Here is a 24614-nt window from a genome sequence, read left to right as displayed (position 1 = left end):
CAAAACTGTTCCATCAGCCTAGCTTGCTCAATCACTAACCTCAATGCTCAGGTGTAAATTCATTTACATTTTTCCTCCTTCGGATCAAGAACGTATTTATTCTCATTGCAAATCAATTTGCACATATCAACTTGGAGGTTAGCATTGAGCAGACTAGACTTGCCAAGAGGCAGTTGAGTAATTGTCACAGATAGAGATATTCAATTGGATGTTTGATCTCTTTTCTGCACTGCAGTGTAGTCTGTGAAGAACAAGTCTCAACAGTCTATTTTATTTTAAATTAAAAAAAAACTACATGCCTTAGATATAATAGTCCTCTGGCTCTCTTGTGACTTCATGGTACATACTTTTCATCATGGTTTTTTTTTACTCTTGAACTAAAGCAGTTACTTTCTGGACATTTAGGAAATAACTTTTTACAGTTTTGTTACAAAGATTAAAGATGGTGGGACTATTTACAACCATTCTGCTCTGGGGAAGGAAAATCCCAGCTTCATTGTAAAGGTATCTGGAAAACAGGGTCATTCTGAAATGAAAGGACACTACTGGCTCTGCTGAAGCTTTGGGCATTGGGAGAGATACAGAAATTCCTGGTGGGAAAATGATCCACTCTGTGTGACACATCTTTTCTAGTTTCCTGGATGACACCAGACTCATCCACTACATGTCTTCCTTCTGCATACTTTTTACAGATGCTTCCATCAATTTTTCGTCCTGTAACAAATCTAATGAATTGAACAAGATTCTATGAAAGAACTTCTGTTTGTATGTTTGCCGATATGGATGGTAAGTGACACAGGGCACTTTATTGCTAGATAACACTTGCATTTTAGGTCATAATATCTACAATTTTTGGAGACAGCCTCAATTCCCTTTAATACAGCCAACAACACAGCATGCTCACTCCAAGCATGGAAATCTTGTTCATTACTTTTGCACAGCAACAGGCCCACAGTGTGCTTCTAAATTTGTTTAAAATGCTAAAGGACATTTTGCCCTGGAGGACTGAGAGAAGCTCCTCCAAGGGAACTTCTACCTTGCCACAAATGGGAATTGTATTAAGCTGACAATGTTGGATAAAGAAATATTGACACCATGTAACACATATATTATTGATATACATAATTTTCATTACAGTTCTTTAGTCATATTCCCAACAGCTTTCTTTAGCACCATTACCCTAATCCCCCACTGACTAAGTAAACATGCAACTGATTAGACAGTGGTAATGATTACCAAGTCCAGGTTTCCTGCTGCTAAAATCCAATGACAAACTCATCTAGAGCTCAGGTTTCTGATGTTCAGCTCCTTTTCTTCATTATTCTCCAAGAAACAAAAGAGGCAAGTCCCCTATTCAATTCTGATAATGTAACTAGCAAAGTCAAGATTTAAACTGTGATTCCAGCACAATACTGTGATTCCAGCAGCTCAGGAGCTTTCCAAGCTAAAGGCCTTGTTGGTAGGTATTCACATTTCAGGTTATCACTGTAAGAATATAACAGTGACTGGGTAAAATGTATTTAAAAACTCTCATCCTTGATCAATTTTGGCTATCAGCTCTGTCTTCTGCAGCTCAGACTATCCACCTGAAGCATGCAGGTGAGGCGTGCTGAGAAGTATTTCCATGACTCAGAAGCTCAAAGGCAGTTTCTCTTTTTTGAATTTAATTCAAGGAGATTTAATTTTTAATTTTTTTTAAACAGACAAAATATGGAGCATATTAAGGCTGCATCAGAAGCTGTCTTATTGACCTGTCAAAGGTAATTGTTATTCACTTTGGGGAGAGTGATTCGTCACAGATGCCTGGCTGAGACATGATTACTTAGCCCCTAAATGATTTGCACAGGATTATGGAGATGTGCTCAGAGTAAGCAACTGTGGTTGGGAATGCTACAAACACAGGGGCAGGAGAAAAACAACAGGGAAGGAATATGCTGAGAAGGACATAGGTACTTGCTTGGGGTACATTGTTGACTGGCAATGTTGTCTGGCAACCACTAGGGGTATGAGAATTGGTTACTAACTTCAGTCACTGGAAGGTATACAATAGTATACAATAAAGGTTTGCTATATAAAGCATCCAAAAACAGGAATTTGTGGATGAGAGCTGAGACCATTATTCCTTCTTTTTGGTTATATGTTATTTATGAAGTGCTTTCACGTCACTTCTTTTAGCTCATCAACTTTTGCATGAATTATTCAGTAAAGCTCTGGCTATATGATCTGTGCTGTGCTCAAATGCATCTTAAGTGTAGGTACTATTCCTGTTTCTCACTAAAGGTTCAAATATTGCAATTCAGATTAACACAGTAACACAGTAACTCCAGTGTTGCTACTTTATTTGCCACAAAGATTGCTGGAGCCCATTGCACTCTTCAGGTGTTTCAAAGCACATATGGAAAATCCATTTTTTAAAATAAAAATTGTTTCATCTATATCTCACCTTTCTCGCTAAATGAAGCCATACATCATTATCCTCTCTTCCAATCTGTCCTTACAACAACCCTGTGAAGTACCTTAAGCTAAGACAATGTGACTGGTCAAGGTCACCCAGCAAGCTTCCATGGCGGAGTGGAGATTGGAACTGGGATCTTCCAAATTTTAGGCCATTTATGCACTTAAATTCTGCTTCACAGCAAGTTTGCCTTTCCTTCGCTGTAGATGTTCCTTTACGCATTGTTTTTTGCCCTTTCCAAAGCCACTGCAGGGCAGAGCAGAGAAGCTGTGCAGTTTCAAAATGCTGACAAAATGAAACTTCCTGTTATTTCGCTTTTCCCCAAAAAAACCTGCTGAACAGTAAGCATAATTCTTTATCCGTGTTGTGTTGCTCCTAACTTCCTTCATGTTGTGTTGTAATGAATTAACAGAGTAAATAATAGGGCAGAGATGCGAGAAAGTTGTTTCGTAGAACTTACTAGATAACAAATAAATTGACACTAAATACAGGAACAGCAAACTCCATGTAAATGCTCTGTCTTCCCAGATCTTTGAAGAAGCTCATGTAATTCCAGGCATCTGACTTCAGTATTCTATAGGCTTGGAGATTCAGGTACACTGAATCCCGGATTCAGCCCAAATCTGGGAGCATTTGGGCATATTCGGGCCAAAATCGGCCGAATATGTCCTGCCCGGATATGAACGAATTTGAATCCAAGGCATTCGGGCCTTTTTTAGTATTTTTGGGTGTTTTTTGCATTTTGCCTGAAGGGGTTGCTTTTTTAAAGCTAGTGGCACCAAAATTTCAGGGTATCATCCGGAGTTATGGACCCCCAAAGTGGGTACCCCCATGCCCCATTGTTTCCAATGGGAGCTAACAGGAGATGGGGGCTACCCTTATGAGGGTCCATAACTTTAGACCTCCTGAATCAAACTTCACCAAACCTGGGTGGTATCATCAAGACAGTCTCCAAAAGAGACTCTGAAATTTTGGTTCAACTAGCTTTAAAAATGTGCCCCTGACAGGAGCCCAAGAAATTGCCCAATATTCTCTGCTCTGTCGTGCCTTGGCACCATTGTACCCAATGGGGAATTTCTGTGCAGGCTGCACATTTTTGAAGATAGAGTTACCAGACTTTCAAGGTGGCTCCAGGAGGCCCTCCTGGTAATAGCATGCAGGCTTGGTGAACTTTGCTTGGGGGTTCAATGTTATGGGCCCCCAAAGACTTATTTTATTTCTCCACTCCTAAACATGAAGCATGCTGACTAAGTTCTCTAAGAACTCTCTCAACCCGCACCCCCACTGCCCCTGGAAGCAAAGTTCACCAAGCCTGGGTACTATTACCAGGAGGGTCTCCTGGAGTCACCTTGAAAGTCTGGTGCCTTATTTGAGTATGTCCAAATATATTATTTGTCTTATTCGGGCATACAGATTTAATGCCCAAATAAATCTGAATCCGAATTTTACCAAATTTCTAGGGTATTGAACAAGACTAGTATTCTATCTATATATTCAACAGTTAACCCTTGCTTGACTGAATAAAGCAGGCACTTGTAAAATCCTAATACTTCCCTAGCAAACCCAACAGCAGTTTTTCCTGGTCTTCTGGCACCATTTCTGAACCATCAGAAGGACTTCCTAGTCTGACATGCTGCTAACCACTATACCACACTAGCTCCTCCAACAGAAGAACTACTTAAATTTGAAGAATTAGAAGAACTTCCAGCCAGGCAACCCCATCTTTTAAAAGCCTCACCACCACTGGCGCTAATGCAGGTCTTGACCAATTTTCTTTGGCCCATTCCAATATTTGTTTAAGAGCCAGCCTCATTTTCAGCCTCAAGGGTTTCTTGTTTGCTGACCACAGTTTTCTAATGATTGTTGTCATTAAGGCTAATTCTAACTCCTTCATAGTTTTTTGACAATAACTGTTGTACGATATTGACTGATTGATTGATTGACTGATTGCATTTAATATACTGCCCCACCCCCAAAGGGGGTGCTGGCTGTCATTCTCAAAAATGTAATGTCTGTACTTAACCTGGGATGTGGAATGGTATAGCACAGTCCAATCTTGTCAAATCTAAGCAGGTCAGTATTTGGAGGGGAGACCACCAAAGAAGACTTTCCAGAGGAAGGCAATGGCAAACCATCTCTGCTTAATAATTTGCCTTGAAAACCCAGTGGAGTTTTTGGCTGCAGCTTGATCGCACTTCACACACAACCTTAACCTAATATTTCCTCAGTTTCTCCTGATTTCATTATTACTTTAAAACTTCTATTTAATTTAATTAATTAAGAAAGGAATTCATCCGCCATCACTGAGGGGTATAAAGTTGTTATTGTTGTTGTTTATTACATTTGATAACCTGCTCATCCCCAAAGGGCTCTGTTAACCTATATTTCCTGCACATTCTCTTTATGTCATATGTAAAAAAGCGTATTCTGATGTGAATGAATAAGCATTTGAACATCTATTGAGGACAGCCAAGAAAGAGTACAATAAAATCATTACTGAGGATCCTTGGTGCCGCAATGAAATTTCTAGGTGCCATGGCAACCTAGTGCCTGGGATTTGTCAAGTCCTGTGGTAGAACATGAGGAAAACATTACCCTGTTTAATAAAGAACAGATTTACTTCTGTTTGAATGCTTCATGGAGCTCTGGATCACTCCCCATGTATTTTACTTTATGCCATAGTCTTTTCTTGGAGAATTTAGATTAGATTCTCACTGAAACATGCTCTCTTTGTGAGGTCTGCTCCTGCCCCTGACTGCCAGTATTAACATGCATTGATGTTAATAGTAATTCTTTTGCCATTAACATCCATATTCATATCATTCCTTTCAAATGAAATTGAATGTTAAGTTGCAAACGATTACATATTATTAAACTTTTTTGAATATGCACCTCTGCAGTTGTTGCTTGTATCATGCCTGATAGCTGATATGATTGCTGTTATTTAGGAATTTCACAAGTATATGTGTAGTGGCTTGCTGTCATTCTTTCATTACAATTGTCGTGATAAGATCTTACCTCTCCAATCAGATTGAATAAATATGCTTTTACAATGGTCTTCCTTTGCTGTTATTAAACTGGAAATATAAAGACCTTGCATATACACATGGCTGAATGCTTCTTACTCATATACAACAGTGAAAAACTTAAGACATTAAATGTGTGTATATATATACACACACACATACTCATATACTCATTTTATACTTACATGTACACTAGAGATTAGATCTCTGCATCCACATTCCAGTACTCAACCTTTCCCACTGTAAAGTAACTATTACCATCTTGGTATGGAGAGGAATTGCTGTAGAAAGAATTTGGCACACATCCTGTTGCCCTAGTTTTACTCAAGCTGAAGCATAACATCAGTTTATTTGGGATTCCTCTTGGCTCAAATGCTATGAAACTATATCACTCTGCAAAAGCTCTGCTTGCAGTCAGCTACAGAATATGAAGATATTAGAATGCTCATTTTGCATTAAAATACTGGAGATAAAGTAGCTTACCTGAGATTTCAAGGATAACATTTGAGGGAAATTAGTCAAAATCACCAGCAAAGGAGTTCCACAAGGGATGTGTTTCAGATCTCTAATGCATTGATTCAGTGTGTTGGAGACTGTCAAGCCATGGAGCATTCATCTTCAACCCACATGGTGTGTAGTAGGGCATTTTATATGGATCTATTCTACTTTGAACTGCTGAAAAATGGGATATATTTTTTTAAACAAAGAGTAGATATGGACTCTCCTGCCTCTCCACCCAGTAACACTGAGGTGCTGTGAGTTCTGCAAACTCTACGGCTGATTCTGCATGGGCCAAAAACAGCAGTGTGAAAATGGTGTAAAAGGCTTTAAACGGTGTAAAAGGGTTTATACTGTTTTCACACCGTTTTCACACCGCTGTTTTTGGCCCATGCGGAATCAACCTACATGAAAGAGGCTGAACTGGTGGCTCCACAAAATTATCATGTGACATTTACTCTTCCCTATTTTTGTTATCATATGTATTTCCAATGTCCTGCTAAAACACTAAGGCTCATTCCACACATGCAGAATAATGCACTTTCAAACTGCTTTCAGTGCTCTTTGAAGCTGTGCGGAATGGCAAAATCCACTTGCAAACAGTTGTGAAAGTGGTTTTAAAACGCATTATTTTGCGTGTGCGGAAGGGGCCTGAGAGAAGGAAACCACTTTGGTAAGGTAACAGGCTTAAGTAAACAATTCTTTTTCATGATGGCTGCCACCTGGCAACCCTTTTAGTTGTGTTTTGTGTTTTGTTTCAGTAGCTTTCTTGGTCTAAAATGAATGTCAACAGAAGTCAAAGATACATTTTGTGCTTTAAGACACCATGGCAATTTGCAGTGGAAAATCATAAAAAAATACCAGTGGTCATTTGTTTCAGAAATTAATGTTCTTCATGCATTTATTGGAAACAAGATTGGTTGCAACATAGCTTGTTTTTTGAGGCTTTGTGATACAGCTGCATCTAAACAGTAGAAATGATGATGAATAATGATTAGGTAAAACAATTATTTAACATAACAAAAGATATGTCTTTTGTTCAGATCCATCCTGAAGTATTGTATAAAAATTATAAAAGGGGGAGGGGAGAAGAAAAGAGAGAGAAATTGTCCATCAGGAATGCCAAAGCAAGCTTCTGGAGCTTAATTTAATGCAACATTTTTGTTGATAATTTCTGTTCAAATTCAAGAACGTCCACAACCCCAAGCATCAATGCTCTTCAATATCTAATTTCACAGTTTTCTTAACACATATCTCATGTTATTTATTATAGTCAATGTCATCCCAACACCTTTGCCTATGCCTGCTACATCTTAAATGATTTAGCTGGCAACCCATCAATCATAAATCAAGAAACATATTTTAACTTCAAGTAAGATCAGTTTGGAAAGAAAGCAAGTCTTGTATGGCCTAATTGGATACATTACTCACATCTATAAGTGATAAATGCCTGTTCTAGGAAAGAAAAAAAGTTTACTCCAATTTTCAGGGTACAATGTAGGCAGAATTTAAAACCTTCATCCCCATATAGCCTATAGCTACTAAGAGAAATCAGATTTAAGAGTCTTTGTTGGAAGAGAGTTCTTTTGCACTCTACATATAATAAATGAAATATATCAATCCAGTAGCTTCTTCCATATGCAAGACTTCCCTCCCTCCTGTTCACACAAAAGCATTCAAATGTCTTTTAATAGTATGTATCCTTTAGTGGGTGTAAAGATATCCCCATTAGAGTGAATGGAAAGTATATTTTGTAGAAGTTCAGTATGTACATTAAGAACATAAGAAAGAGCCTGCTGGATCAGACCAGAGTCCATGTCCAGCACTCTGCTACTCACAGCCCACCAGGTGCCTTTGGGAGCTCACATGCAGGATGTGAAAGCAATGGCCTTCTGCTGCTGCTGCTGCTGCTGCTCCTGAGCACCTAGTTATTACATTAGATAAGGTGTGAAAGTTCGGATTGTTTACCTGTGTTTTATTGTTATAAGAACACTGTATTGTAGATGAATACATAAGAACAATAAGTCCAATAGCCTATAAGAACACTGTATTGTAGATGAAACAGTTGAAGATGAATTTCTGTGATCTATGCTATTACATGTCACTTGCAACTCATATTCAATCCTCTGGTTGTTTGAAACTTCTAGCATGCGTCAGCTATCCTGGGTATAGCCTTTCCAGTCATGAACACCATTCATCAATGGGGAGGAAAATTTGCACTCAGTAAATTTGGCAGAATCACTAGTTGATGGTTTCATGAGAATCTATCCTTATTTGCACTGTCTAGGGAACAAACAAAGCCATCTGATGAAAGTACTATTTACTGTTTTAGCACTGGGCCACATAGGATACAAACTGTTAATTTGTAGAAAAATATGATTCTGCTAAATGAGATTCAGATAATTGGAGTCCTACTGTACATCACATTTTTGTAATTAGATCTGCTACAAACTTATTTCAGGCCAAATCAATTTAATACTATTATTAGGTTATTAGTAGAGGGAATAAGCATAGAGTATTCCCTACATGTCCTCACATCTCATCAGCAACATTAATAATACATTAATTAAATGGATAAAAAGAAGGAATGCAGGAACAGGATGGGGGGGGGGATATGTAACCTTAAACAGGCTACATTTAACAAAGACATAAACTACTCCGGCAGTGCAATTTTAATGCACAAGAAAATGGATGAGGTTTGTATCTTCCATGGAGTCAATTGCACTAACCACATTAACCAGGTGATGTTATTTTCACTTTACAGGTAATTTATTGTGCTAGCACCACTGACTCTGAGGTGGTTCACACAAATAATTTACCTTAAACAAACACCATTTGCTACTAATGATAGGGCAAAGCAAACTTCTGGCGCATTTATGAACAGTAATGTCTCTCTCTTGCTGTACACATTTGCAAACCGATCTCTGTTATTTGCAGATGAATTAACTATGGCTTGAAAAAATATCATTAAAGCCATCTGCTTGGGTGAAGACGGGAGGACCTGCTGTGATCATTTGACTGTATTTATGATAACTGCATACTATGCAACAATATTTTTTAAAAATATTTTCCCTAAATTTGACATGATATCTCAAAAATGAACAGTTTGTTATGCTTACTTGGAAATAACGTTGCAGGCAAAAAAACCTTGGTATCCCAAACCTAATTTTTCCAGGAAATTCCAGGTATTTATTTTGCTGCCCTTTGCCAGTGCAGAAAACCTGTTATTATTTCAATGGGAATACTATAACAATGGGTAGTTTTAATGTTAACCTTTAATTATCCCTTTCATCAATGTTAACCTTTAATCATCCCTTTCAAGATTTCTGCATCATCCAGAATCTATAGTTGACCACAGCTCCCCACAAAGCATGCCACTGAAGAACATTGAAGACCCCTTCACATGTTATGTTTGCAGCATGGCTCTTTCCTATGTCACTTTCAAATCACAGGAAACCCCAAACCCTAAGGAGGAGACTCCACTGAAGCTTCACTTCGACACTAATGCTACAAACATAAGTGTTCCTTGCCGTATACTGTGTCAGTCTTTCCTGACATGATCTGTGCTCGTATTTGCTCTAAGAACACCCCTTTCCTCATTCAGTCTGAGGCATTCCTGTTCATGGCATGATTCATAGAGGGCTGGAGAAGATGGCTTGCAATTCTTTGCAATGCTGTCATTATACATTTCCTCCTTTTTCAATCTCTCAGACTTGGTGCTGGACTCTGTCCTTCTTGCCCCAAGCATCAGGATAGGGAAGCCCTCTAATATAGTTGGAAAATAGGTGTCATTTCCACACACACACACGTAAAATTTATTTCATCTGTATTGCAATTAAAACAATTGCATTCTTCCCTTCCATCTTGACTATTTCCAAGGTGCCCTTTACTACCATACAATCAAGTGTCCCGTTTAAGCTGATGTTTGGACAGGCTGAGTCAGGACATTCCAAAAGTGCAATGGAATCTTATTTTTGTTTCTTACTGAGGCATGTCAGTCATGTTTCCATGACAACTATTTGCTATATTGTGAATGGAGAAGCAATGTTTTTCAATTGCCCTAATGGTATCAAGAGGTCACTGATCTTTAGGGAGGCTAGCCAGATTTTTTTTAAAGCAAGAAAACTACTTTTTCATAACTGCATGTGATTTACTGCCAAAAAAGACACATTTTGTGAAAAATGAGATGCACGTACACATGTAACATCAGATTGGAAGGTGAGTCAGAAAGCTGATTCCATAAGGGGAGGAAAGGTCTGTGGTGGAGCCCTTGTTTTGTATTCCAAATAGCCCAGGTCCAATCCCAGGCAACTCCAGCTAAGTCAGGTATGTAAATTTTTGTACTGTACATGACCAAAGGCCTTTATAAGATCAGATTAAGTAAAACATGAATTACTGATGTTGACAAATAAAAACAATAAGTAAGACAAGTTGCCAGCTATCTAAGGGAATAGTTCATTTCAGGTTTTCAATAATGTTCTAAAAGTTCACTTTCTTAGCCCAAGACCTTCATATTCTATTGGATCCGAAAATATGGTCACAAACTTGAGGAAAGACCCAAAAGGGTTACTGGGTCGTGGTCTAACCAACTGGGTAGATTCCCCTCCCTCTCTATTGGAAAGTCGGGTGAGAACCCCCCCCCCCCCCCACACACACACACTGGGAAATTGCTGGAGGAGAGGAGTCTTAATTCTCACGTCAAGAGATCTTGGAAAGCAAGTGTTGGAAAAGGTGTTCCTTTGCTTGAGTCCTTGAGAGCCACTGCCAGTCAAATGATACTGAACTAAATGGACCAGCAGTCTGACACTTAAGAAATAGCATTCATGTAAATATCCAAATTTAATTACCTTCCACAGAATGAAAATAATAAAGGAGTTGGAAGAATAAACACCAGAAATCAGAGCTTAATTCATCCTCATTCATTGGTGCAGAAGAACGTTCGCTAGAGTTCATCTCAGAAAATCATCTTCTTACATTAAGCAATTGATCAGATAGAGAACAAAGAACCTGAGGGTTGATCATCAGCCATTAGGAGCTCTTATGAGGAGCCAATAAAATTATTGACAGTATTTCTTCCTTGGACAAGCAGACGTTTCAACTGATAAACTACAACTATCCAATTTCCTCTTCAATTGTACTCTTTCTGTGCATACATAGAATACATTTTCTGTGCTCCAGGGAATGAAACAAACTTTAAGTGGTTGAGTCTTCTGAATGGTTTATGTATCCAGTTTGCAAAACTAACCTCTAAATATTTTTAAAATGTTAACAATATTAAAACTCAATTCTTATTTTTGTATATCTTATGTTTGTATATTATTTTTGTATATATGGAAATAAAAAAGTTTTTGCAATACTCCTTGACTTAGGTCTTCAAGGAAAGAAAATTATATTCCCAGATTGAGATATAGACACAGAGGATGCTTATCTGCATAATAGTTTTAACTTGTCACCTTTTATTTTATTCATTTATCCTCTCTTCCCCATTCTATCCCCTTTGGTATTAAAGCAGCTTACAACATTGTTCCCCTCTTCTTTGTTTTACTTTTATGACAACCACCCTGTGAGGTAGGTTAGACTAGGAGAGACTGATTGGCTCAAGGTCATCCTGAAAGCTTCCATGGTAAAATGGGACAGATCAGGTCAACCGCAAAAAGTGTGTGGGCCACTACCTATGATGCACAGAGTAAGGACGTAGGTAAGGGGGGGGGTGTTTTCTCGGGTTCAAACCCCCGCAATCATGTCCGAAACTCCACCCCCCCGTTTGTGGGTTTAAAAAACATTTTAGTGTTGTTTCATTTTTGGCCTGCAGGGGGTGCATTGTTTAGGCTAGCAGCACCAAACTTTCAGGGATTGTTTTGGGGACTCTCCTGATTATACTACCTAGGTTTGGTTCAGGGGGTCCAAAGTTATAGACTCCCAAAGGGGGTGCCCTCATCCTCCATTGTTTCCAATGGGAGCTCATCGAAGATGGGGGCTCCACATTTGAGGGTCCATAACTTTGGACACCCTGAACCAAACTTCACCAAACCTGGGAGGTATCATCAGGAGGGTCTTTTACTGATACCACCCAGGTTTTGTGAAGTTTGGTCCAGGGGGTCCAAAGCTATGGACTCCAAAAGGGGTGCCCATCCCTTGTTTCCAATGGGAGCTAATAGGAGATGGGGGCTACACCTTTGAGGGTCCATAACTTCACCAAATCTGGGAGGTATCATCAGGAGGGTCTCCTGAAGATACTCCGAAATGTTAGTACTGCTAACATAAACATTCCTCCGCTGACCAAAAATCCAGTTTTGAAGGATTTTAACTCTTGTGTTTTAGCTTGGTTGCTGGTTGAGCTAAGATTTTTGTACTTTTAAAGTTATTGTTGAGACCATATTGTTTTTGTTGACTCCCTTTTCTACTTACATAGCTAGTTTACTGTTTTTCTTTGAAATAAATATTCAAAAACATTTAACCTACTGATGCCTCAATTAATGTAATTTTATTGGTATCTATTTTTATTTTTGAAATTTACCAGTAGCTGCTGCATTTCCCACCCTCGAGAGTCTCCTAAAGATACCCTGAAAGTTTGGTGCTTCTAGCTTAACCATTGCACCCCTGACAGCAGGCACCCCCCAACTTTCCCCATATTCTCCTTTTAAATACACCCCCTTCGGCATGGATTTAAAGGGAGAATCTGAGGTCCTCAGTTTAGAAGAAGGAGAAGAGTTTGGATTTATATCCCTCCTTTCTCTCCTGTAAAAGGTTCAAAGGAGCTTACAATCTCCTTGCCCTTCCCTCCTCACAACAAACACCCAGTGAGGTGGGTGGGGCTGAGCAAGCTCCAAAAAGCTGTCACTGACCCAAGGTCACCCAGCTGGTGTGTGTGGGAGTTCACAGGCTAATCTGAATTCCCCAGATAAGCCTCCACCGCTCAAGCGGCAGAGCAAACCCGGTTCCTCCTGATTAGAATGCACCTGCTCTTAACCACTACGCCACATTGGAAGTGATGCTGTTTCAGGGTGGGGAATAATCCACCCCAAAACAGCATCACTTTCAATGTTGTTTAACTGGGGACCCCAGATTCTCCCTTTAAGGTGGATTTAAAAGGAGAATTTGGGCTCTTTAGTTTAAACACCATTGAAAGTGATGCGGTTTGGAGGTGGATTCCAGCATCACAGCAGCTGCTCAGGGATGGGGGCACAAAACTCAGATTTTGCACCAGGCTCCATTTTCCCTCTATGCCTCTGCCCAGAGGGGAGGGCAGAAGGAACTGCCAGCTGCTGGCTGGGAGCCCAGCTGGTGGGGGGCAGGGGAGGGCAGGGCAGGGGAGTCTGCCGTCCCCGGCCTCGGAGAGCTGCTTTTATAAGTGCTAGGCCGGGGGCGGGGCTTGGGGAGGCATGGTCATGCCCTAGGGGCAGGTAGGGTGTGGCCCCACCCCCGAACCCGCCCCATAAAAATCTATACCTACGTCCTTGGCACAGAGGCTAAGTGGGTAACAGTGCCTACTTTGGTCATGGGCTATGATGTAGTACTTCTTGCTGGTTGCTTCAGTATATTCTTATAGACATCAATCTTACACATTTTATCCAAATCCATTTCTCCTCTGCAAAATTGTAAGATCTTCTGATCAACACATTTTCCATCTTGTCCAAATTCAGTTTCTATTGGTTTATTCACATATAAACCAGTTCCACCCATAATCAGTCACTAGAAAAATATCAAGATTGTAGAACCTTGGTGGGTACAAACACTCCAAATGCAGCCCACCGTCCACATAAAGAGGTGTACTAGGAGATAAAATGTTTTGTTTTCAACACCTTTTTCAAACTGAGCAGTGATTCCAGAACAGTGATTCCAGAACAATGAATCTGAATGCTGGCTGCAGTCCTTAGCCTGCCTTTATTGGACTACAATTTATAGTGCTCTGCCTTACTGTTCCCAGGGCTGGGGAACTAATTGAATCCCAAACTCAGAGAGTTGCTTTCAAAAACATTTACTGCAACAAGAGAATTTGCACAAAGTATTACCTAACTGTAGGCATGCCAATAAGAGGCACCTTCAGGATACAAGAACTTACAAACTGAGGGGAAACACAAGAGGCAGGGGGGAAACAACAGGCTCTAAACAGTGGACTGAAATACTACCCCTAGAGTTAAAATGAACTAAATGACTCTTTGTCAGTATTTATATTACAAAATTGGGTCACTATGTCGTCTCTATGATATGTACATGCAGTGGTGGGATTCAAATAATTTAACAACTGGTTGTTTACAAGCACCATTTTAATAACCGGTTCTGCCGAAGTGGTGCGAACCTGCTGAATCACACCACTGTGTACATGTTTACTTCATGACCACCTTGGCTTTCATTGCTGAATTTACTATCTATGGTTCATCTGAGCTTTAGGCATTGCATCATATTTAATGGCAGATTCTTTAGAAATGAAGTGAGTTTGCTTTAAGGCATACTGACCAAACCTTATATTTTGGTATCGTTATGGATTTGTATGTGCTTTCTCTAGGGAGAAAAAAACAAATTGCAGGAATATGTGTTTGATTCACAGGCAGAACCGTGAAATTGTCACATCCAGCACAATGCGGAAGCACTGGCAACCAGTGTGTGGTGTTGAGAGGCCGGTACAGAAGGCAGTGATCTGCTTCCATGCGTGATGACATCACTTCCTGTGTGAAGGTTTCCATAGAGGTTGGAGAAGAGTGATAGAGTGTCTCTCCAACCCCAGTTCAATGCCAATGCTTCCACATTGTGCTGGATGTGACAATATCACACAGGGATAGATATTGTCCCACACACACACACTTTTGGCTGGTCTGCTTCCACCAGCCAAAGAGCTGAATATTGGTAAGCGATGGCAGAAATCCCTTGGAAATTTCCCATCATTAGCGAGGACCTAGTAACCCTAGCTCTGAGCAACAGAGCATAACTGAGCCACCTTTGGAACTGCCCCTTGCTCCTTCAGCTTCTCCTCTTTCCTGGACTGGCCCTTGGGCTTTATTATTCATTTCTAATCATATTCCTTGTAGCTAAGAAGGAGGGAGCAGACTGCTGCTTCCTACTAAACTACTTAGTCCTCCTTATGGCTGCTCCTCCTCTGAGGTCAGCAAAGGGAATGCATTGTCATTGCTTCCTTGTTCTCAAGGTGTCAAAAATAATGGTCATAGTGTTGGTGGCTGTGAGAGTGGGGTCCTAGGTACCCTTTGGACCTCCAAAACTGTCCTGCCACAGTGACTGCTGGTACAGGCCACAAATGTATTTTTATTTAATGCCCATTTTTCTTCCTTAAGGGGCCCAAAGAGGGTTACAACAACAACAAAACAGGTTACATAAACTGAGAAAAAGTTGAGCAATGATCCCAATTTTGACTCGTCCCGGCCTCCCATGCAGGCTAAGAATCAAATGGCCAAGATCCCTATACAGAGCCAAAAGACTCATGTCTAATGCTCTCTCCTCTGGTCGTGCCCAAGTTTTATGTACCTGAACAGGGGGAAAAAATCCTCAGCAATATGATATAGCTGGCAAAGGTGTTTCTCCACTCATTTTCTCCATTTACACAATATTTATAATAAATCATAATCAGGAAATAGATTGTTGCACAATGATTCTGTAGGCAGAAAGCAATGTTGGTTTATGTTGCAGTTTTTTTCTTGCAAGATAAGATAATATCTACAAATATCTAAATGTTTTCGTTTTGCTCAGCAGCTTAGTATTAATGCAAGTCTTTTCTCTCATATAACACACAGTCATTTAAATTCATAGCTGTTGCACCCGGTTAAATCCACTGACAAACCACCCACCATGTCTCTTTGGTATACCAGTCACACTGACATATTTATTACAGGAGTGGTATAAAAACACATCGGTGAACAAAATAAATTCTAGGGAGGCTCAAGTGATATAAATCAGGTTAGTTGCAATGGTTTTACAGAAGTTATATTAGTTTACATAGGCACAGCTTATGGTTCATTAACTTGGTTTTTTAAATACTTTGTGACAATAATTACTTTGCCTTTAGATCCCATAAGTCACCATCCATATTTCAAGGCTTTGTTTGCTCTTCTAAGTACAACCAACACTGTGCAGATGGTTTTACTAAATTATTGACAATCAAGCCCAAGTCAGGGTTAACTCTTTGTATCTTGGGGCAAAAGCAGATAGATCCAGATGTAACACCATTGAGGGCAGGTACAGCCTGTGATGTTGACATTCAGCAACTGTTTAAATTAGGCATTGCTGAGGTGGAGTGATCCAAGCCTCAGCTCATGAGTGATTCCAGCTGTTGAAAACAGTATGTCCACAGAAGTCTGCATATCTCCCACTAGCAGAGCAAATAGTGTTGGCTTTAATTCAGCCAAGTTGCCTTCCTCGGCAGGTCATGAATCTGCTTTGCACAGAGTAGTGGAGAAACTGTGTGTGAAAGCCTTTCAACTCAAGCACATCCTTCTTCTTGATCTGGTTGGCTTAAGTGGTTATTGGTGGCCATACAATACAGTGGTTCTTGTTTCACCTGGATTAGAGGTTGATGATGTGGGTACAGCTGCTTGATCCCCTCCCATCCTAGAGCAGTAGCGGGAACGAGGAAGTATTTGTTACGTGTATATACAAGAAGGACCACTGCAGGTTCATTGCAAGCACCCATTCTAATCAAGTGCCATTTCTTTGACATGCGGACTTCAAAGTGCACTGCTGTTAAGTGCTTCCTTCCAACAGCCTTATCTCTTCTGCCTGAAGTACTAACCATTCTACTTCCTCTTGTAAAACAGGGCACTCTTCATATCAATTAAAATATGAAATTGGGTTACTTCTGATGTTATGGCCCAAAGTCATTGCAGTCTTGCATCATTTATCAGTTTCTTACCCTGAGCCACTTCTCACTGGACTTAAAACAGGATAGCTACATGACTAGGTACACCACTTTTGACAGTACATGCAAACATACTTCCTTCCAAAAAGCAATGCAAATATATGGATAAACTACTTCTATAATCACACATGTGTTCTGACCATTTACCCTAATAGTTCTTGATCCCATGAGTGATATGCAAGTGGACTTTCTTAGCTTGGCTGGAACATCTATGTTTTTCTCTCCTTGCAGAATTCACCATGGGTGTGGTTATAAATCTCCACAGGAGAGCTTTGTTGCCTTCTGCTCAACTCTGCCAGCCAAGAAATCTTTTCTTCCTTTGAAATGGCTCTTTCCTTTGTATCTTTTCAGATGCTCTCAGGAGTGATTCAGACAATTATGTGGGCTGGTTTTTACTTGATAATTATCTTTATTATGTGAACTCATACCCATATGGCACAAGCTTGTACCTTCATTTAGTGCACTATAGAGAATGGAGCATTTGCAATTTGCAGTCAATGGAGTGTCAGTTCACATATTACTTCATGAGGTGTGGTGGTCACCCAACTTCAGACTTTCTTGGCTGAGACAGATTATGTAGACCTGTTTTATTTCAGTGGTGGAGCTGATTTTTGCCATGACCATTTTTATCAGGAAAGAGAGAAAAAAATCCTGTAGATACTTGTGGACCTGTCAATAGCTTTCTGATCTGACTCCCAGAGATAAATGTCTGGATGCATGGCTCTACAGTTCAGACAAACTGGCATGAGAAGTTGGTACTGTGGGGATCACTGTTTGGCAGGAGCTATTGGGCTTGAAGAGAGGCACAAGGTTAAGGGTACCACATGGTGCTCATAATCCATGCACCACACTATCTCAAACTGGGATGTTTTGTTCTTTTGGCTTTCAAGAATCATCTCCCTTCCAGGTTTTCCCTGTGATGGGTTTCCCTACACTTGATTGTACAGTAAGCAGGTTTGGGGAAGGCATGAATGGGAAAGGGAGAACTTCCACATCTCTTTTCCTGCATCTAGTGATACATTTGGTACTATTTTGCCGACTGCCCACTACCCCCGGCCCAATCTGGTGAGCTTCCTGAAAATTTATTAGCAATGAGTATATCAATATACCTGTGACTAATACAAATTGTAAATGGAGTGGGGTGAGGTAGTAAGTGGGAAGAGAACATATGAAGAAAATCTCTGTTGTAGAGGTTCCATTACCCCAACAATGTCTTTGCCCTTGCCATGGCAGTGAGAAGAAAGCAGAGAACCACTCCCATATGAAAGGAGCCCAATATATCTCATTGGTTTATGGCACTGCCTACTAGGGACCAAGGAATTAGCTTCCTTTGGATGGAGTTGCACATCCTGAATTTCTGCCAGCATCTCAAAAGGGAGTCCATGGATTGAGTACCTTACAACTACTACCAGCATTTGAATGTATGGCACATAGATAATTGTCCATAACTTTAAAATTTTGGAAAACTGTTATAGACGCTTTTCTGAAGTCTTGCAAAGTTGTTATATTTTTCTGCTCCTTTTCAGTTTTGTGGTTATAATTATGTAATATATTCGAAATAAAAGGACTGAGGACTTTTCAGAAAAATTCTGGAAAAGTTCAGAAAAATTGCAGAGGAAACATGATAGAGGTTTTATACATTTATGCATAGGAGAAAGTGGAATGAATAAAGCCATTGGGCAATGGATTCAGGGCAGACAAAAGGAAATATTACTTTACTGAGTAATGAAACAGCAGAATTCACTTCCAGCAGACTTCCAGCAGTCCTTTCCACATATGCAGACTAATGCACTTTCACAATTGTCCGCAAGTAGATTTTGCTATTCCACACAATAAAATCCATCTGCAAAGTGCACTGAAAGTACATTATTCTGCATGTGTGGAAGGGGCCTTAGTGATATCCACATGCATAGATGGCTTTAAAAGGGACTTGACAAAATTATAGATGAGAGGCACTAACCAGGCTAATGGGACCTTCAGAGACAGCAAACTTCTGAATGCCATTGCTATGAGGCAGCATCAAGGAAATGCTTTGGTCTCAGTGTTCCATTTTTGTTGTTGCTGTTAAGAGCAATGGGTTGGCCACTGTGTAAAAAAAGGATACTGGACTAAATGGACCACTGATAATCCTGGAAGCTCTTTGTATTCTTATAGAGGAAAGATTGCAGGAACCAAATATATGTATAAGTCCCATGGGTCATGCATGATGCGATTCATGCAGAGGAATGGTGATGTAAAAAGCCCCAATATCCTTCTGTATGTAGAACACTACAAGCTTCATTTAACACAGGAAGCAGCTTTGTGATCTGGCAGCATGCGTATTTCATCATGTGTATTTCATCACTTATTGATAGCATTGAGGGTGAAATGTCGTATTGGAAGAGGTCAATAAATAGCAACTTCACTATGTTTGCATAACATGTACTTGTGTTTTGAACATGTGCATTTGTACCACCAGTCACTAACTCAGGTTCAGCATGCTGCAGAGCCTACTGAGACTGATTGGTCAAATGAATAGGCACACACTTGCAAAAATAGGGTTCCTTCCTAGGCTAGCTAGCAAAGTAGTTTTTTTGGAAACAAACCCCCGAAGTACCTCAGTGAATCATTCCACAAACTGATTTTTGCCTTGGAGGCAATTATTTTAAAGAACACATTTGTGTGTTTTGACCTTTATAGCAGATCTGGATTTTTAGGGCAACTTCCTGGGTGGAATTATGCAAGGTACCTTCATATGTAGTTCCTTGTCCTGGGAGCTAAGCCAGTCTTGTATAATGCCTATCCACTCTCAGAGCTTTTTCCCCCATAGACACCACTTCAACATCAAGTAATACATTATGAGGTTGGTTACCTTGGCTTGGCTACGTTATTTTAGATGGAGAATGGTACAACATTTTCTGCTTTGTGCTCACAACCCATTTTAGTGGACTTTGGTAAACAAGTAAAGGACATGATTAGAAATCCAAAACACCACCTTTCAGAAATCAGCTGCCAGATTTATTAATCTACCTGGGAAAATGTGGAATAAAAACAGAACTTGAAATAAACTCTTTAACATACAGTTTCAAAAGGGCTAATCAATTTCATAAAACAATTTTTATGACTTTTTCCCGGGAATTCATTCAATAGTGGGTGAATTGTTTATTTTTGTTCAGTGAATCACTACCTTATACAATATATATATGTATATATAAAACATTAGACATTTGAACCAATGTTAGCCTCCCCACCACCAAGTCACTCAACACAATTAATCAAATATACATCTGTTCTGGACAAGAAACACTCTGCCCTGATGTTGACAAAATCAAAAGCTGTCACCAAAATTTCCATTAAAGTGGGGGCCCTCATTTGAGATCCATTTTAATGAAAAGAACAGTGAAGTGGATCAGGACTCTCTCCATGGTTAGGGAGGGGCAATACTTCATTGGTTTGGCAAGCAGAAGGTCCCAGGTTCAATCCCAGCATCTCAAGCTAAAATGACCAGGCAGCAGGTGGTGTGAAGGACCTCTGCCTGAAACCCTGGAGAGCCATTGCCAATCTGAGTAGACAATATTGATCAAAAGGTCTGATTCAGTATAAGGTAGCTTCATGTGTGTGTTCATGCTCTTCTCCCCTTTCAGCTTGGAGTTTTTCACATTTTTTTGCCTTCAGGGAACTCTTTCACATTAAAATGACTGTTGAGAACCCTGTGGGCTATAGGGAATTTCCAGGCAGTGCTTTCTATTCACACACCAAGCCTCGAAGTCACTCTATGCAAAATGGAGTGTGCACAGGAGAACGTTGTGGCCGTGCACTGCAAAGATTTTTGAAGTCTTCTTGAAGGAAATGTCACCATTTTTTACTGATTTCCCATTGACAATCCCATGGCAAGCTTCTAAGCAGCCCTACAGTTTTCTGGAACACACTCAGAAAGCCACTAGTATATACCAATTGAATTAGTCTTTTGTTCCCAATATCAGCCAATCACAATACCAGTGAAACGAGTATAGGAATCAGATGAAAGTCTTTGCGTTTGGGCCTGTGGAGGGGTATAGCATGCCCTGGATTTATATGCGTGCACATAATAGGTTTGTTTTCTGCTTCTAGGTGTTTTAGAATGCATACCCAGTGTGCTTTTTCCAACAGCTGTGGTTTGTAGTGGCTAACATTTGTTAGTTTGAAATGAATTGCATAATAAATCATTTATAGCTTTACTGATTTCTTGACTGACACTGAGTGCAAAGTAAATCACCACCTCAAGGCATCTTTGATATCAAGTCATTTACAATGAAACATCATTTTGCTGTCTAATGATTATGGAGTTGACTCCCTACCCCCATCTTCCAGAGTAGTTAGCACTGGGGAACAAATGTGGGAATGGAGTAGGAGTGGGGAGACAGTTATGAGTCACTTTTTAAAATAACCACTGGACAGCTCAAGCCTCATTTTTTTCCCTTTCCTTTTCAGACTAAGAAACTCAATGTTTCAGAAAAGGTGCTCATAAATATTTAAAACATTTTTTCTCTTTTATTTTTTATATATGTAGAATAAGGTGTGTGTCTTGTTTTCAACATTACCCTTCTCAAAATTAAAAAAATAAAAACCATTAAAAATCAAACAGACCCCTGTAAATTTTCTTCCAACCATATCTGATCACATTTACATTTAGTGTCTAAAACAAAGTTGATTGATAGCATCAGTGCCAGCACTACAACATCATACAGCAACTTCATTGTATTCTTTGACGGTTCATATAAGTCTCTGCTCCACTGAAAGTTGTAAAAGATTCCACAGAGCTCCTCTTAGCAAGCTGAAGCTTACCGTTCATTTCTCAATGCGCATAAAAGCTGCTTATAGCACAGCTGTGGCATAAGCTATTTTGTTTCTAAGCAATAAATGGTTCAAGTCATCTATTTTGTCCTGAAATGCTATCTGTAGTTACAGCATTGCTTATAAATGGGCATAGTAAATTCAGCAAAGAGAATATTACAGAAAAAAGACAGCAGCAGAAGCATTAGCATTATCTAAGTATGTATATATGTTTTCAACATAACACAGCAGTAAAAGGCTTAAATGCATATTAATGGGTACCATGTCTAAAAATTACTAAAGTACCTATTTAGAGTATTGGATATTTTGCTCAAGGAGTGCTTGCTGTGGTCTAAACAGCATAATGAGATATGTGACCTAGTACAGTTAATTCCTATTGATTAAATAACTTATGTATCAAGGTAAATGGATGGATCCTATTAAGTCTTCTCTTCTGTGATCACAATGCTATATTTAATGTTGAGATGATGTCCATAATGGTCCAGCACATGTAATTACTACACTCAGATAGATCTTGAAAGGTCTAAAAAGATCAGATGTGCTGTACTTGCATAGCAAGATGGCACCAGATACAAGAAGCTAAGCTATAATTCTGCAATTTGCAGTTTTAAGTCACGAATTGTGCTCTTCAGTCAACGGTTGAATGCCTTCCTTAATGACTCATTAAAGAACACAAGGCAGCATAAACACATATAGACACCCAAAAGAACCAAGTAAGGGCAAATAAAAATTAAGAAGGCTACTCAAAAGAAGCAAACGAACAGAAAGGCTCTGAGGTGCTAGCTTCTATAGAATCCTTCAACATCATTGGTTATCCTTCTAAAACAAGGAATATAGTGTACCAAAAGAAAAAAAAAGTGTCCATGACAGATAATTCTCCCAATAGCTTACAAATGGTTATTTAACATATCTAGAATTAACTGTACTATGGATATCCAGAGAGCATGTACAATATTTTTAAGCCATATGAAACAAACCCAGACATGATACAGCTTCATTGTACTTAAAACCTGTATGTTCCCTTCCCAATGAGAAAAAAGGCAAAAACCCAAAAATCCCAGACCCACCCTTTCCCTCCTGTTACACAGAATAAATTGTTAAATCCCAATCTTCCCCATTCAGATAAAGTGCACTGTCCATGGCAGACCATAGGAGTAATGCAACAGGAAAAGCCCCTTTATAGTACTACTGTACTTTCTTTTTAATTTTTGTGTTTATTTTCTTTTTTTACAAAACCAACTATAGGGGATTTAGCTTTCCTCCTGGTCTCATGAAAGAGGAGAAGCTCGAAGGGTGTGTGTGTATGTGTGTGACGGGGGTGTCTTTAGTGTCACTTCAGTTAATACACATATCCTTCATTATAAGGGTGAGTATTACAGCAGCCTCCCTCTTGCATGTAGACCATGCTCTCGTCAAAATGGGACAGAGGCACAGTGTCCTCTTCGTTGATATGGCGCTCCATGTCAGTCTTCAGTAAGGGGCGCTGGTTGTCTGGAAAGGCCATGGAGAAGAGGGCTTCTGGGTCACAAACAAACTTGTATACATATCTCTCTCCAGCGACCTTGGGGGAGATTGGGAAACAAAGACATGGAAATGGAAATTTATTAGCTACTAACAAGAGGAACTTGTGGGATGCTATTGTCAACAGTAAACAAACAGAAACTATGAATTAATGAAAGCCTTTATTTATGTATGTATGTATTTATATTTATATCCTGCCCATTCCTGGTCAAGGCTGGGCTCAGGGAAGCTTACAATAAGATTAAAACCATGTCAATAACATATAGCATTAATACAAGATCTAACTTTTAAAATCTAGCATTGATGATAGTCCCTAAACAATAAAGCCCCAGCCTGAAAAATTAATTCACCTCTCATCCTGACATAGATCAATTTCTATTTCTCATCAGGGGGAAAGGGGAGGGGTGCACCCATTAGCAATGCGTCAAGTAAGGTAAGAGAGGCCTTATCAATTGATCATGGGCGCATGATCCAAAGGCCTGGTGGAACATCTCCATCTTGCAGGCCCCGCAGAATAGGGTAAGGTTCTGCAGGGCTCTGGTGTCAGCTGACAGAGTGGAAAAAGGCCTGGTTCTGGTTGAGGCCAACCAAATGTCCTTGGGGGCCAGAGACTGCCACAAGATTACTGTTGGAGGATTGAAGTGTGCTCCAATGGCTATACTGGGAGATGCAGCTTCTAAGACATGAGGGCCCCAGACTGCTTAAGGTCCTGAAGTTTAAAACCAAAACCTTAAACACGATCTGGAAATCCACTGGCAACCAGTGCAGCTGGCACAGTATCGGTACAATATGGTATCTCATTGTCACGCTAGTGAGCAACATCACTGCTACATTCTGGACCAACTTCGACTTCTGGGTCAGTCTTAAGGGTAGCCCTGCATACAGCAAGTTACAGTGAATTTACCCAAGGCAACCACTGCAGGGATCATTGTGGCCAGATCTGAATGGGAAAGGTAGGGGTGGGAAAGGTAGGGGGCCAACTGTCTAACCTACTGTTGATGAAAAAAGCCACCATGGTCGTATGTGTGACCGGGGCCTCCACAGACAGGGAGGACTCCAAGATCACACCTATGCACTTGACAGACGAGACAAGTGTTAAAGCCACTCTATCTAAACATGACAGTTGGAAACCCTCCACCAGCTTCCCCTGACCTAACCACAGCACCCCCATCTGATGGATTTATTTTCAATCTGCTCTTTCTCAACCAACCAGCTTTAGCCTCTAGACACTGTGCAGAGCATCTGGGGCAGTGATGAGTAGGCCCTCCATCAGCAGAAAACGTTCTGAACAAACTGTGCCTGGGGTCAAATGTACATATTAAACAGCACTGGAGAGAGGATAGTGACCAGAACTGTCTCTGTTCCATGGCCAAGACAAAAGCTGTTTTATGAGCTTTGAAGTGGTTATGCAAGAAGGAAATCTGTGGTGGTGGTGATT

At 40.0% G+C, this 24614-nt stretch overlaps 1 protein-coding gene across 6 annotated transcripts in view; it reads right to left on the bottom strand.

Annotated features, from left to right (window-relative positions):
• Positions 1-19818: 19818 nt before the first annotated feature.
• ETV1 (ETS variant transcription factor 1) overlaps positions 19819-24614 on the bottom strand; it is an 88747-nt gene continuing 83951 nt past the window's right edge. For all 6 annotated transcript variants that reach the window (XM_048511004.1, XM_048511003.1, XM_048511001.1 and 3 more), the window contains one exon: positions 19819-23216. In XM_048511004.1, coding sequence (XP_048366961.1) covers positions 22995-23216 — 222 coding nt within the window. In that variant the 3' untranslated portion in view covers positions 19819-22994. The remainder of the gene's footprint in view (positions 23217-24614) is intronic.

This window comes from Sphaerodactylus townsendi, linkage group LG11 (genome assembly GCF_021028975.2).
Source record: "Sphaerodactylus townsendi isolate TG3544 linkage group LG11, MPM_Stown_v2.3, whole genome shotgun sequence".
NCBI classification, from domain to species: Eukaryota; Metazoa; Chordata; class Lepidosauria; order Squamata; family Sphaerodactylidae; genus Sphaerodactylus; species Sphaerodactylus townsendi.
This window is presented reverse-complemented; position numbering and strand designations above follow the sequence as displayed.